The sequence below is a fragment of the Cervus elaphus genome, chromosome 9 (genome assembly GCF_910594005.1).
Source record: "Cervus elaphus chromosome 9, mCerEla1.1, whole genome shotgun sequence".
Taxonomy (NCBI): Eukaryota; Metazoa; Chordata; class Mammalia; order Artiodactyla; family Cervidae; genus Cervus; species Cervus elaphus.
In genome coordinates this window covers 10,990,200-11,006,943 of record NC_057823.1, presented here as the reverse complement: position 1 = coordinate 11,006,943, position 16,744 = coordinate 10,990,200, and the positions used below count along the sequence as shown (strand labels likewise).

The 16,744-nt window shown below is 40.0% G+C and overlaps 1 protein-coding gene and 1 pseudogene across 1 annotated transcript; both read left to right on the top strand.

Moving 5' to 3' along the window:
- Positions 1-1,315: 1,315 nt before the first annotated feature.
- On the top strand, positions 1,316-2,259 carry LOC122700914 (annotated as a pseudogene).
- A 4,596-nt stretch (positions 2,260-6,855) lies between these two features.
- On the top strand, positions 6,856-7,746 carry LOC122700920 (olfactory receptor 10H4-like). Its single transcript, XM_043913949.1, has one exon. The coding sequence runs from the start codon at positions 6,898-6,900 to the stop codon at positions 7,744-7,746; it is 849 nt and encodes a 282-aa protein (XP_043769884.1). The 5' UTR covers positions 6,856-6,897.
- Positions 7,747-16,744: the final 8,998 nt, after the last annotated feature.

Here is a 16,744-nt window from a genome sequence, read left to right as displayed (position 1 = left end):
GGGTTTCTTGCATTGCAGGTGGATTCTTTACGATCTAAGCCATCAAGAAGATCCCTGTATACACACATCCTCTCTTTTTTGGACTTTATAGCATATATTCTTAATCTAAATATGAAAGTCACCCTCCCACATGGTCAAAAGAGTTTTTTAAAACATCGTGAATAAAATTTGAATATTAGAGCAATATTCCTGCCTTATTTGGAATAGTAACAAATAAATGATTTTTCTTTTATAGCTTATTCATGTAGTGAATCACATGATAGATTTTCTGATGTTGAACCATCCTTGTCATTAATAGGATAAATCAAAGCTACATGATCATAATATATTACTTTTAGTACCACGAGATTTTACTGGGTTATATCCTACTATGAATTTTTAAATATGCATGAGCAGATAAAATGAGCTCATAATTATCTTCTCTTACAAAGATTCTTCCCTGGTTTTAGAATCAAGATTGCATTAACCTGATGCAATGAGCTGGGCAATTTCGTGTATTTTTCTGTTTGTTGAAGAACATGCATATGATACTCACCCACTGTTTCTTAAAAGTTTAGAGAGCTTACTTGCAAACGCAACTGTGGAAATGATTTTAGGGAGGAAAGCTTTTTAACTAACTAAAACTTTTAAAACTTTTAAAAAATATTTATGTATCTGGGACCACTAATTTTTCTTGTTCCAGTTTTGGAATTTTACATTCTTCTAAGAGTTCATTCATTTCATCTAGAGTTTCATATTTGTTGACATACTGTTTTACTATTTTTATTAATTTCCAGTACTCACTACATTTATATTTACTTCCCAATTTTAATTTCATGTTTTGTTGTTGGTATCTTCTCTTTCTGTCTATCTTATTAATCCTTTCCAATAACCTAATTTGGCTTTATTTAAGCACAATTTTTTCCTGGATAAAATTTCTTAATAAAATATCTAAATTTGTATATTTAACTCCATTATCATTTTAGCCTAAAATTTCAACATTTGATATTTAAACTATTCAATTAGAAATATTTCTGAATTCATTTTAGGATATACTTTTGAAAGAAAAAATTATGAGAACCCAGTGGCCAAACTATGTCTTAAGCACTTGATACACCTAAGCATTTAATCTCAGTTTATCTTCATCACAACACTGAATAGTAAGAAATATTATGGTTTCACCCATTTTACTGGTGAAGATGGTGAGACCCAGATACATTAAGGACATTTTAAAATAGTATACAGCTCTTAAATTTCCATTTGATCTACATCAGAGCCTATGCTTTAACCATTGTTGATTCTGTTTCTGATCTCCCCAGATGCAGCATCCTTGTCTGGTCAGAACTACAGCACAGTGTCTGAATTCATCCTCATCGGCTTCTCCAACTTCCCTCAGCAGCTCCTGCCCATCTTCTTCCTGCTGTACCTGCTGATGTACCTGTTCACACTGCTGGGGAACCTGCTCATCATGGGCACCATCTGGAGGGAGCACAGCCTCCACACCCCCATGTACCTCTTCCTGTGTGCCCTCTCCATCTCCGAGATCCTGTTCACTGTTGCGGTCACCCCTCGCATGCTGGCGGACATGCTGTCCAACCACCACTCCATCACCTTTGTGGCCTGTGCCAGCCAGATGTTCTTCTCCTTTACGTTTGGCTATACCCACTCCTTCCTGCTCACGATCATGGGCTATGACCACTACATGGCCATCTGCCACCCCCTGCGCTACAACGTGCTCATGAGCCCCCATGACTGTGCCCGCCTTGTGTCCTGCTGCTGGGCTGGTGGCTCAGTCATGGGGATGATGGTGACCCTGATGGTTTTTCACCTCACCTTTTGTGGGTCTAATGAGATTCACCATTTTGGCTGTCACGTGTTTGCCCTCTTGAAGTTGGCCTGTGGGAAGGAGACAGCCTCTGTCACCATGGTTGTAATCTGGTCTGTGTCACGGCCCTGATGGGGTGCTTATTCCTCATCTTCCTCTCCTATGTCTTCATCGTGGCTGCCATCTTGAGGATCCCCTCTGCTGAGGGCCGGCACAAGACCTTCTCCACCTGTGCTTCCCACCTCACCATAGTGGTCGTGCACTATGGTTTTGCCTCCATCATCTACCTCAAGCCCAAGGGGGCCCATTCTATGGACAGTAACACGCTCATGGCCACCACCTACACAGTCTTCACCCCCTTTCTTAGTCCCATCATTTTCAGTCTCAGGAATAAGGAGCTGAAGAATGCCATACAGAGAAGCTTCTGCAGAAAATTCTCTTCTCTAAGCTCCTGATGACCAGTTGGGTGGTGAAGAGTCTGCACTCCATACTAGCTACTTATTTCTCCCCCATTTGCTACTAGCTACTTATTTTCTCCCCCAAATCCTTTTGGCACCACTCTTTCATGACACAGTGTGATAAACTCCATTCCATCATCTATGGCTTAGAACATATATCTATGGTCAAGTAGGGAGCATCCCATGAATGAGTGTTGGCCCTGATGCCCATGGTTCTTTCTGAATGGACAAGAAAGAAAAGGCTTTCGTTTTCTCTTTACCCACCAATATAAAATAAAAAACAATAACAGAAAATAATTATAAAAATCAACAAACATCGAAAATTTTCTCTGTTTCAAGCACCATGTCCAGTGTTTTATAACTATCTTTTTAGTTGTGACAAATGAAAAAAAAGAAAGAAAGAAAGAATAAATGATTTGTCTCCATGGAAATTGTTTACTAATTACAGGGCTATGAGAGAGAAGAAGTAGAATGGAAAATGAAGGAGGGAGAGAAAGTAAGAAAGAAAGAGTGATTTACAGGAGAAAGAAGGGTGATAGAGGGAAGGAGAAAGGGAAGAGGCATCAACGCTTAGGTAAGTATGTACACATGTTAAAAGTGTGTTGTTATCTCATGTCTTACAGAAATCTTTTTCCCAAAATTAAATTTCAGTAACACATGCATTTCTCATTACTGTGTTAAAATTGTATCTTTTGGGGGAGTGTGTTTAAAGGGCAGAGGGCTATCTCAAGATGGTACAAAGAGAGAACAGTGGCTACCTACAGGTATCTTCATTATGCAGAAAGGAAATGTTGGTGGAGTTCACATAACATGTGAATAAACAGAGTCCTATGGACCTTTGTATCTGTTTGACTCCCATGCTGATTTTTGGGAATCTTCATTATGCAGAAAGGAAATGTTGGTGGAGTTCACATAACATGTGAATAAATAGAGTCCTATGGACCTTTGTATCTGTTTGACTCCCATGCTGATTTTTGGGAATACATGATTGAGGATCCAGGAATTCACATTCCTCTGTGGAATGTAAATTGTTAACTTAAGACGAGGTCAAAAATTTGAGTTGAAAACACAAGACGTTTTATAAGAATAAACCCACAGCCACTGGTCATCTCATTAGCATACAAAAGACACTCTTATCACAGGGTCAGAGGCCAAGGACAACAACAAAACTCCAAATGTTTGTCTTTTATAACAAAACAAGGAGGCATATGTGAATGTCAGACTATGTGACTAGGTCACCAGGACCATGGGGATAGGGTGAAATTTGATTGAGAAGAGAAGTAAGATGATCCAATTTGACCAGAGATGCTGAACACTTAAAATGCCCAAGAGAAACCAGTATCCAAGATTCAGCTCCAAATCACCCTTGTCTGGGAAGCCCTCCAGCTGCCCTCACCCCAGGGCAGAGTCACTGATGCCCACTTGGGATTTCTCCAGCTCCTACTTGCCCTCTGACCCTTCCTTGGTCCCAAGGTGATGACGGTGTCTGTGTCCAACCTAGTCTCCTCAATGACTGGGAGCTTCTCAGTCCTGAAAATGGGCTGACATTTCTCTGAGAACAGAAAGAAGGAAGTCTTTTTGTGTGTGGATATTTGGAGGAAATTTAGAGGCAGCAGTCCCTGAAGATCCCTTGTGGCCTCTCCTAACCTCTCCAGACCCTGAGGACAGATCTTCTAGGCTGGCATCCTGAAGAGACCCTAGGGAGCAGCCAGCAGGAAAGGCTACAGCAGAAATAAGCAGACAGTTTCTGTTCTAGGAGGTCTCATCCCACCCCGGCCTGTGGGTACCACTGATAGCACCAAGCAGCAGAGATTCTTCTGCCCCTCCCTCCTGCCCTTCCCTTCATGTAAAAGACAGGCCAGGCTGAGGGGGACCTGGAGAGAATGGTAGGAAGGAAGAACCCTATGATTGTGGGAAGCATTGCCCGGCCTGGGGATGGAGGTCAGTCCTGGGGAGAAGGTCGTTAGGGAAGAGCTCCATCTTCAGAGTCTGCCTGAGGTCTTCTCAGTGTGTCCATCTGAGTCTTTAGCTCTCACCCAATGTAGGTGCCCTTTGCAGTTTGTGGGTCAGTGGTTCTCAGACCCAAGTCTTTGGAGTACTTACATTTCTGGTTAACTCCAGCTCTTTTCTAACAGAGGTATTTCAAATGTGATGTGACGACTTCTGGGGGCCCCTGACAGCTTTTCTGTGGGTCCGTGAGATCCTTAACAATGAGAATGTTTTTCATCATCTACTTCAACTAAATCAACATGTTTTAGACTGAATGAAGAAGCAGACACTGCCATCAAACTGTCTTCTACAAGGCAGATATTAGGTGTATTCAAAAAAATTGTCAACAAAGCCACTCTTCTCACTCAAGTTTTTTTGAAAATGTTACTTGACTAAAAAATGTTACTTAAATTAGCATGTGCTAGGTTTATTAGTGTTCTTTTGAATGTATTAATAATTAAATATTTTTTAATTCTTGGTTTTAATTTCTAATCTAGTAAAAATTGATAGTTATAATCCACTCAAACAAAAACCCTTTAGGGGCCTCAGTAATTTTTTAGTGTAAAGATATCCTGAGACCAAAATGCTTGAGAGTGGTTTCTGTATAGCTTGTGTTGCTAGTGGGAGTTTTATCTTAATTTTAACTTAAATTGTATGCTTTGAATGATTATTAGATGTAATATTATGAGAAAGATCATGAATCTTTGGAAGTTGATCTTTCTTTATGTAGCCTTGTGATCTCTTATTGTTCCAACATGTTACATCTTTATTCTTTTATCTTTTCTAGATAGATGCTCAGGTCTTCCCTTCCAATCCTTATGTATCTTCTTTTTTCCCTTGTAGCACCACTCATGACTTTCAGTTCCATGTTAAAGAACAGCAGAGACAGTAAGTATGCTTGGCCTGTTCTTGATCCTAAGACAATGCATCTAGTTCCCCCATGAGTATACTACTTGCTGGTTTTATGGTGTATTTTCTTTTCTTAAATTTATTTTATTGGAATTCAGTTGCTTTACTATGTTATTATAGCTTCTGCTGTAGAGCAAAGTGAATCAGCTATAAGTATACATATGAAAAAGTGAAAGTGTTAGTTGCTTGGTCATGTCCAACTCTTTGTGACCCCATGGACCATAGCCCGCCAGGCTCCTCTGTCCATGGAATTCTCCAAGCAAGAAAACTGGAGTGGTTGGCCATTCTCTTCTCCAAGGGATCTTCTTGACCCAAGTATTGAAACTGAGTTTCTTGCATTGCAGGTGGATTCTTTACGATCTAAGCCATCAAGAAGATCCCTGTATACACACATCCTCTCTTTTTTGGACTTTATAGCATATATTCTTATCTAGCTATGAAAGTCACCCTCCCACATGGTCAAAAGAGTTTTTTAAAACATCGTGAATAAAATTTGAATATTAGAGCAATATTCCTGCCTTATTTGGAATAGTAATAAATAAATGATTTTTCTTTTATAGCTTATTCATGTAGTGAATCACATGATAGATTTTCTGATGTTGAACCATCCTTGTCATTAATAGGATAAATCAAAGCTACATGATCATAATATATTACTTTTAGTACCATGAGATTTTACTGGGTTATATCCTACTATGAATTTTTAAATATGCATGAGCAGATAAAATGAGCTCATAATTATCTTCTCTTACAAAGATTCTTCCCTGGTTTTAGAATCAAGATTGCATTAACCTGATGCAATGAGCTGGGCAATTTCGTGTATTTTTCTGTTTGTTGAAGAACATGCATATGATACTCACCCACTGTTTCTTAAAAGTTTAGAGAGCTTACTTGCAAACGCAACTGTGGAAATGATTTTAGGGAGGAAAGCTTTTTAACTAACTAAAACTTTTAAAACTTTTAAAAAGTGTTTATGTATCTGGAACCCCTAATTTTTCTTGTTCCAGTTTTGGAATTTTACATTCTTCTAAGAGTTCATTCATTTCATCTAGAGTTTCATATTTGTTGACATACTGTTTTACTATTTTTATTAATTTCCAGTACTCACTACATTTATATTTACTTCCCAATTTTAATTTCATGTTTTGTTGTTGGTATCTTCTCTTTCTGTCTATCTTATTAATCCTTTCCAATAACCTAATTTGGCTTTATTTAAGCACAATTTTTTCCTGGATAAAATTTCTTAATAAAATATCTAAATTTGTATATTTAACTCCATTATCATTTTAGCCTAAAATTTTGACATTTGATGTTTAAACTATTCAATTAGAAATATTTCTGAATTCATTTTAGGATATACTTTTGAAAGAAAAAATTATAATGAGAACCCAGTGGCCAAACTATGTCTTAAGCACTTGATACACCTAAGCATTTAATCTCAGTTTATCTTTATCACAAGACTGAATAGTAAGAAGTATTATGATTCACACATTTTACTGATGAAGATGGTGAGACCCAGATACATTAAGGACATTTTAAAAAGTATACAGCTCTTAAATTTCCATTTGATCTACATCAGAGCCTATGCTTTAACCATTGTTGATTCTGTTTCTGATCTCCCCAGATGCAGCATCCTTGTCTGGTCAGAACTACAGCACAGTGTCTGAATTCATCCTCATCGGCTTCTCCAACTTCCCTCAGCAGCTCCTGCCCTCCTTCTTCCTGCTGTACCTGCTGATGTACCTGTTCACACTGCTGGGGAACCTGCTCATCATGGGCACCATCTGGAGGGAGCACAGCCTCCACACCCCCATGTACCTCTTCCTGTGTGCCCTCTCCATCTCCGAGATCCTGTTCACTGTTGCGGTCACCCCTCGCATGCTGGCGGACATGCTGTCCAACCACCACTCCATCACCTTTGTGGCCTGTGCCAGCCAGATGTTCTTCTCCTTTACGTTTGGCTTCACCCACTCCTTCCTGCTCATGATCATGGGCTATGACCGCTACGTGGCCATCTGCCACCCCCTGCGCTACAACGTGCTCATGAGCCCCCGTGACTGTGCCCGCCTTGTGTCCTGGTGCTGGGCTGGTGGCTCAGTCATGGGACTGATGCTGACATTGATAGTTTTTCACCTGACCTTTTGTGGGTCTAATGAGATTCACCATTTTGGCTGTCATGTCCTTGCCCTCTTGAAGTTGGCCTGTGGGAAGGAGACAGCCTCTGTCACCATGGTTGTAATCCTGGTCTGTGTCACGGCCCTGCTGGGGTGCTTATTCCTCATCATCCTTTCCTATGTCTTCATCGTGGCTGCCATCTTGAGGATCCCCTCTGCTGAGGGCCGGCACAAGACCTTCTCCACCTGTGTCTCCCACCTCACCATAGTGGTCGTGCACTATGGTTTTGCCTCCATCATCTACCTCAAGCCCAAAGGCGCCCATTCCATGGACAATAACACTCTGCTGGCCACCACCTACACAGTCTTCACCCCGTTTCTTAGCCCCATTATATTCAGTCTGAGGAATAAGGAGCTGAAGATTGCCATTCAGAGAAGCTTCCACAGAAAATTCTCTTCTCTAGGCTCCTGATGACCAGTTGGGTGGTGGAGAAATTTGAACAAAAGGCTGGTATAATAATGTCTGTCTCCTTAGAACTGTTGTAAGGATTTAAGTTTGTAAGTATACCCACACTTCATAGAGTTTGATACATACTGGCTATTTGTTTCTCCTCAATTTTTTGTCTCCTTCTTGCATAGACTTGAGCCATCATGATCTCTTTTTTATACCTCATGTGATAAAATCTGTTTCATCATCTATGCCTTAGAATTGTAATCTCTCTATAAGCAGACGGGGAGCTTCAGATGGGTGTGGGGGCACTGATGCAGGTGGATTGTCTTGAATGGGCCAGCAAGAGAAGATTTTCATATAAAATAAAAATAAAAAGATTAATGTGAAGCTGATAATATTGGGTTGGCCAAAATGGTCATAAGATGTTACAGAAAAACCAAAGGAGCATTTTGGCCAGCCCAGTAAGTACCACCCAAACAGTAAGCAGTTTTATGTATAAAGCACTGTGTCCATTGTCTTTTTTTTTTAAGTTTTTTTTTTTTTTTTTTTGAGGTGGACCATTTTTAAACTCTTTATTCAATTTGTTACAATATTGCTTCTATTTTATGTTTAGTTTTATGGCTGCAAGACATGTGGGATCTTAGCCCCCTAACCAGGTTTGAAACCCACAGCCCCTGCACTGGAAAGGCAAAGTCTTAAACAGTGGTCCACCAGGACAAGTGTATTAGTCACTCAGTCACATCTGAATCTTTATGACCCCATGGACTGTAGCCCTCAGGCTCCTCTGTCCATGGGATTCTCTAGGCAAGAATACTGGAGTGGGTTGCCATTTCTTTCTTCAGGAGATCTTCCTGACCAGGGGATGGAACCCTGGTCTCCTGAATGGCAGGCAGATTCTTTCCCATCTGAGCCACCAGAGAAGTCCCCTCCAATGTCTTTTTATTGTCATCATCTTCGTTACAACACATGTAAAACAAGAAAGCTATTTGTTTCCAAGATAATGGTTTGCTATTTACATTTCCATACTATCTCTGGAATGGATAGACCCAACAGAAAGAAAGTGGAGTTGCTCAGTCGTGTCCGACTCTTTGTGACCCCATGGACTGTTGCCCACCAGGCTCCTCCATCCATGGGATTTTCCAGGCAATAGTACTGGAGTGGGCTGCCATTTCCTTCTCCAGGGGATCTTCCCAACCCAGGGATCGAACCTGGGTCTCCCACATTGTAGACAGACACTTTACCATCTGAGTCACCAGGGAAATCTCTATTGGGAAGACCCAAAAGAGGTTTTCTGTATTGAGTTGAGCTGAGTGAAGTAGGTCAGAATGCAGGTGGAAAGAAAAAAAGAATGAACTAGTGAATGGGAATCTTTTAAAATCACCTGTAAAATAAATTGGATAAATAGGAAATGGGGGGCTTCCCTGGTGGTCCAGGGGTTACGAATCCACCTGCTAACACAGGAGACATGGGTTTCATCCCCAGTCTGGAAAGACTGCACATGCCATGAGGCAACTAAGCCCAGGCACCACAGCTACTGACCCTGCGATCCAGGGATGAGGGCCTGCTCCATGACGAGAGAAGCCACCTCAATGAAGGCTCAGGCACCACAATAAAGGGTAGCCCCACTCACTGCAACTAGAGAAAGTCTGCCAGCAGTCACGAAGACCCAGGGCAGGCCATAAATAATTTTATTTTTTTAAATAGGAAATGGGGTCAAATCTGGGAAAGAGAGATAGGATGAAACTGTTGGTAACAGGTCTAATTGCATATGAAGAAGAAGAAAGAGAGGAAATGTAAGGGAGTTAGAAAGGGAACTAGAGAGGAAGAGGGAGTGAAATAGAGAAATAGAGTAAATGAGAGGAGGAAGGAGGGGAGAAAAAAGAACAGAAGAGTCACTTCTTAAGTAAGAACCCACAGTGTGTTAAAAGGATGTTTGAGCTGACATATTATGAAAATCCTTTTTCCCCTTTCCTGCACATACATTAAGTAAAATATTAACTTCTCATGACTGTATAAGTTGTTTCTCTTTGGGGTGTATGTTCAAGGGTAGAGTGCTATCTCAAAAAGGTACAAAGGTCACAGGCTACTTTTGGGTACTCCCATTACGCAGATGAGAAATGTGGGTGGACACAGGGAGGAACCTCCACAATAAAGAGGAACCACAAACTGCCAGAATACAAAAAGGCCACCCCAAATGCAGCAATCTAAACAGGATGAGAAGGCAAAGAAATACTCAGCAGGTAAAGGAACATGATAAATGCCCACCAAACAAAACACAAGAGGAGGAGATAGAGAGTCTACCTGAAAAAAAATTCAGAATAATGATAGTAAAAATGATCCAAAATCTTGAAAACAAAATGGAGTTACAGATAAATAGCCTGGAGATAAGGATTGAGAAGATGCAAGAAATGTTTAACAAGGACCTAGAAGAAATAAAAAAGAGTCAATCAATAATGAATAATGGAATAAATGAGATCAAAACACTCTGGAGAGAACCAACAGTAGAATAATGGAGGCAGAAGATAGGACAAGTGAGGTAGAAGATAGAATGGTAGAAATAAATGAAGCAGAGGGGAAAAAAGGAAAAAGAATTAACAGAAATGAGGACAACCTCAGAGGCCTCTGGGACAATGATAAATGCCCCAACATTCGAATCATAGGAGTCCCAGAAGAAGAAGACAAAAAGAAACGCCTTGAGAAAATGCTTGAGGAGATAATAGTTGATAATAGTTCCTAAAATGGGGAAGGAAATAGTCACCAAAGTCCAAGAAACCCAGAGAGTCCCAAACAGGATAAACCCAAGGTGAAACACCCAAGACACATATTAATCAAATTAACAAAGATCACACACAAAGAACAAATATTAAAAGCAGCAAGGGAAAAACAACAAATAACTCACAAGGGGATTCCCATAAGGATGACAGCCGATATTTCAATAGAAACCCTTCAGGCCAGAAGGGAATGGCAGGACATACTTAAAGTGATGAAGGAGAAAAACCTACAACCCCGATGACTGTACTCAACAAGGATCTCATTCAAATATGAAGGAGAAATCAAACGCTCTACAGGCAAGCAAAAGCTGAGAGAATTCAGCACCACCAAACCAGCTCTTCAACAAAAGCTAAAGGATCTTCTCTAGACAGGAAACACAGAAAGGGTGTATAAACTCGAACCCAAAACAGCAAAGTAAATGGCAGCAGGATCATGAAAGTGAAAGTGAAATTGAATTCGCTCAGTCATGTCTGACTCTCTGCGACCCCATGGACTGTAGCCTACCAGGAACCTCAGTCCAAGGGATTTTCCAGGTAAGAATACTGGAGTGGGTTGCCATTTCCTTCTCCAGGGGTTCTTCCCGACCCAGGGATCGAACCCAAGTCTCCTGCATTGTAGGCAGACGCTTTACCATCTGAGCTATCAGGGAAGCCCCATACTTATCAATAATTACCTTAAATGTAAATAGGTTGAATGCCCCAACCAAAAGACAAAGACTGGCTGAATGTATAGAAAAACAAGACCCCTATATATGCTGTCTACTAGAGACCCACCTCAAAACAAGGGACACATACAGACTGAAAGTGAAGGGCTGGAAAAAGATATTTCACACAAATGGAGACCAAAGGAAAGCAGGAGATGCAATACTCATATCAGATAAAATAGACCTTAAAATAAAGGCTGTGAAAAGAGACAAAGAAGAGCATTACATAATGATTAAAGGATCAATCCAAGAAGAAGATGTAACAATTACAAATATATATGCACCCAACATAGGAGCACCGCAATATGTAACACAAATGTTAACAAGTATGAAAGGTAAATTTACAATAGCACAATAATAGCGGGAGACTTTAATACTCCACTCACACCTGTGGATGGATCAACTAAACAGAAAATTAACAATGAAACACAAACTTTAAATGATACAATGGACCAGTTCAGTTCAGTTGCTCAGTCGTGTCTGACTCTGCGACCCCATTAACCTCAGCACGCCAGGTCTCCCTGTCCATTACCAACTCCCGGAGTCCACCCAAACCCATGTCCACTGAGTTGGTGATACCATCCAAACATCTGATCCTCTGTCGTCTCCTTCTCCTCCTGCCCCCAATCCCTCCCAGCATCAGGGTCTTTTCCAATGAGTCAGCTCTTCACATCAGGTGGCCAAATATTGGAGTTTCAGCTTCAACATCAGTCCCTCCAATGAACACCGAGGACTGATATCCTTTAGGATGACTGGTCGGATCTCCTTGCAGTTCAAGGGACTCTCAAGAGTCTTCTCCAACACCACAGTTCAAGAGCATCAGTTCTTCGGTGCTCAGACTTCTTTATAGTCCAACTCTCACATCCATACATGACCACTGGAAAAACCATAGCCTTGATTAGATGGAACTTTGTTGACAAAGTAATGTCTCTGTTTTTTAGTATAATGTCTAGGTTGGTCATAACTTTGCTTCCAAGGAGTAAGCGTCTTTTAATTTCATGGCTGCAATCACCGTCTACAGTGATTTTGGAGCCCAGATAAATAAAGTCAGCCACTATTTCCACTGTTTCCCCTTCTATTTGCCATGAAGTGATGGGACAAGATGCCATGATCTCAGTTTTCTGAATGTTGAGCTTTAAGTCAACTTTTTCACTCTCCTCTTTCACTATCATCAAGAGGTTCTTTGGTTCTTCTTCACTTTCTGCCATAAGGGTGGTGTCATCTGCATATCTGAGGTTATGGATATTTCTCCCGACAATCTTGATTCCAGCTTGTGCTTCATCCAGCCCAGTGTTTCTCATGATGTACTCTGCATATAAGTTAAATAAGCAGGGTGACAATATACAGCCTTGACGTTCTCCTTTTCCTATTTGGAACCAGTCTGTTGTTCCATGTCCTGTTCTAACTGTTGCTTCCTGACCTGCATATAGGTTTCTCAAGAGGCAGGTCAGGTGGTCTGGTATGCCCATTTCTTTCAGAATTTTCCACAGTTTATTCTGATCCACACAGTCAAAGTCTTTGGCATCGTCAATAAAGCAGAAACAGATGTTTTTCTGGAACTCACTTGCTTTTTCAATGATCCAGTGGATGTTGGCAATTTGATCTCTTGTTCTTCTGCCTTTTCTAAAGCCAGCTTGAACACTTGGAAGTTCATGGTTCACGTATTGTTGAAGCCTGGCTTGGAGAATTTTAAGCATCACTTTCCTAGCGTGTGAGATGAGTAAAACTGTGCGATAGTTTGAACATTCTTTGGCATTGCCTTTCTTTGGGATTGGAATGAAAGCTGACATTTTCCAGTCCTGTGGCCACTGCTGAGTTTTCCAAATTTGCTGGCATATTGAGTGCAGCACTTTCACAGCATCATCTTTTAAGATCTGAAATAGCGCAACTGGAATCCATCACCTCCACTACCTTTGTTCATAGTTATGCTTCCTAAGGCCGACTTGGCTTCACATTCCAGTATGTCTGCCTCTAGGGGAGTGATTACACCATCGTGATTATCTGGGTCGTGAAGATCTTTTTTGTACAGTTTCTGTGTATTCTTGCCACCTCTTTTTTTTTTTTTTCTTCATTTATTTTTATTAGTTGGAGGCTAATTACTTTACAATATTGTAGTGGGTTTTGTCATACATTGACATGAATCAGCCATGGATTTACATGTATTCCCCATCCCGATCCCCCCTCCCACCTCTCTTTCTACCCGATTCCTCTGGGTCTTCCCAGTGCACCAGTCCCGAGCACCTGTCTTGTGCATCCAACCTGGGCTGGTGATCTATTTCACCCTAGATAATATACATGTTTCAATGCTGTTCTCTCGAACATCCCACCCTCGCCTTCTCCCACAGAGTCCAAAAGTCTGTTCTGTACATCTGTGTCTCTTTTTCTGTTTTGCATATAGGGTTATCGTTACCATCTTTCTAAATTACATATATATGCGTTAGTATACTATATTGGTTTTTATCTTTCTGGCTTACTTCACTCTGTATAATGGGCTCCAGTTTCATCCATCTCATTAGAACTGATTCAAATGAATTCTTTTTAATGGCTGAGTAATATTCCATGGTGTGTATGTACCACAGCTTCCTTATCCATTCATCTGCTGATGGGCATCTATGTTGCTACCATGTCCTGGCTATTATAAACAGTGCTGCGATGAACATTGGGGTGCACGTGTCTCTTTCAGACCAGGTTTTCTCAGTGTGTATGCCCAGAAGTGGGATTGCTGGGTCATATGGAAGTTCTATTTCCAGTTTTTTAAGGAATCTCCACAATATTCTCCATAGTGGCTGTACTAGTTTGCATTCCCACCAACAGTGTAAGAGGGTTCTCTTTTCTCCACACCCTCTGCAGCATTTATTGCTTGTAGACTTTTGGATAGCAGCCATCCTGACTGGCGTGGAATGGTACCTCATTGTGGTTTTGATTTGCATTTCTCTGATAATGAGTGATGTTGAGCATCTTTTCATGTGTTTGTTAGCCATCTGTATGTCTTCTTTGGAGAAATGTCTGTTTAGTTCTTTGGCCCATTTTTTGATTGGGTCATTTATTTTCCTGGAATTGAGCTGCAGGAGTTGCTTGTATATTTTTGAGATTAATCCTTTGTCTGTTGCTTTGTTTGCTATTATTTTCTCCCAATCTGAGGGCTGTCTTTTCACCTTGCTTATAGTTTCCTTTGTTGTGCAAAAGCTTTTAAGTTTCATTGGGTCCCATTTGTTTAGTTTTGCTTTTATTTCCAATATTCTGGGAGGTGGGTCATAGAGGATCCTGCTGAGATTTATGTCGGAGAGTGTTTTGCCTATGTTCTCCTCTAGGAGTTTTATAGTTTCTGGTCTTACATTTAGATCTTTAATCCATTTTGAGTTTATTTTTGTGTATGGTGTTAGAAAGTGTTCTGGTTTCATTCTTTTACACGTGGTTGACCAGTTTTCCCAGCACCACTTGTTAAAAAGGTTGTCTTTTTCCATTGTATATCCTTGCCTCCTTTGTCAAAGATAAGGTGTCCATAGGTTGTGGATTTATCTCTGGGCTTTCTATTCTGTTCCATTGATCTCTATTTCTGTCTTTGTGCCAGTACCATACTGTCTTGATGACTGTTGCCACCTCTTCTTGATATCTTCTCCTTCTGTTAGTCCCTATTATTTCTGTCCTTTATTGAGCCCATCTTTGTGTAAAATGTTCCCTTGGTATCTCTAATTTTATTGAGGAGATCTAATTGATATCTATAGGACATTTCACCCCCCAAACAATTAATTTCACCTTTTTCTTAAGTGCATGCAGAACCTTCTCCAGGACAGATCACATCTTGGGCCGTAAATCTAGCCTTGGTAAATTCAGAAGAATTGAAATCATTCCACACATCTTTTCTGACCACAATGCAGTAAGATTAGATCTCAATTACAGGGGGGGAAAAAACTATTAAAAATTCCAACACACGGAGGCTAAACAACACGCTTCTGAATAACCAACAAATCACAGAAGAAATCAAAAAAGAAAGCAAAATATGCATAGAAATGAATGAAAATGAAAACACAACAACCCAAAACCTATGGGACACTATAAAAGCAGTGCCAAGGGGAAGGTTCATAGCAATACAGGCTTACCTCAAGAAACAAGAAAAAAAAGTCAAATAAATAACCTAAGTCTACACCTCAAGCAACTAGAAAAGGAAGGAATGAAGAACCACAGGGTTAGTAGAAGGAAAGAAATCATAAATATCAGGGAAGAAATAAATGCAAAAGAAACAAAAGAGACCATAGCAAAAATCAACTAAGCTAAGAGCTGGTTCTTTGAGAAGATAAATAACATTGACAAACTGTTAGCCAGACTCCTCAAGAAACAAAGGGAGAAGAATGAAAACAACAAAATTAGAAATGAAAATGGAAAAAATCACAACAGACAACACAGAAATACAAAGGATTATAAGAGACTACTATCAGCAACTGTATGCCAATAAAATAGACAACTTGGAAGAAATGGACAAATTCTTAGAAAAGTATAACCTTCCAAAACTGAACCAGGAAGAAATAGAAAATCTTAACAGAGCTACCACAAGCATGGAAATCAGAATCAGAAATCTTCCAGCAAACAAAAGCCCAGGACCAGACAGCTTCACAGTTGAATTCTACCAAAAAAAAATTAGAGAAAAACTAACACCTGTCCTACTCAATCTCTTCCAGAAAATGGCAGAGGAAGGTAAACTTCCAAACTCATTCTATGAGGCCACCATCACCCTAATACCAAAACCAGACAAAGATGCCACAGAAAAAGAAAAGTACAGGCCAATATCACTGATGAACATGGATGCAAAAATCCTTAACAAAATTCTAGCAAACAGAATCCAACAGCATATTTAAAAGATCCAAGTGGGCTTTATCCCAGGGATGCAATAATTCTTTAATATCTACAAATCAATGTAATACACCACATTAACAGATTGAAAGATAAAAACCATACAATTACCTCAATAGAAAGAGAGAAAGCCTTTGACAAAATTCAGCATCCATTTATGACAAAAAAAAAAAAAAAAACCCTCCAGAAAGCAGGAATAGAAGGAACATACCTCAACATAATAAAAGCTGTATATGACAAACCCACAGAAAACATTATCCTCAATGGTGAAAAATTGAAAGATTTTCCCTAAAGTCAGGAACAAGACAAGAATGCCCAATCTCACCCCTAATATTCAACATAGTTTTGGAAGTTTTAGCCACAGCAATCAGAAGAAATAGAAATAAAAGGAATCCAGATTAGAAAAGAAGAAGTAAAACTCTCACTGTTTGCAGATAACATGATCGTCTACATAGAAAACCCTGAAGACTCCACCAGAAAATTACTAGAGCTAATCAATGAATATAGTAAAGTTGCAGGATACAAAATTAACACACAGAAATCCCTTGCATTCCTATATACTAACAATGAGAAAACAGAAAGAAATTAAGGGAACAATTCCATTCACCATTGCAACGAAAAGAATAAAATAGTTAGAAATAAATCTACCTGGAGAAGGAAATGGCAACCCACTCCAGTGTTCTTGCCTGGAGAATC

What these genes read in the sequence shown, in the direction of transcription:
- LOC122700920 (XM_043913949.1), top strand. Translation starts at nt 6,898, where the DNA reads ATGTACCTGTTCACACTGCTGGGGAACCTGCTCATCATGGGCACCATC.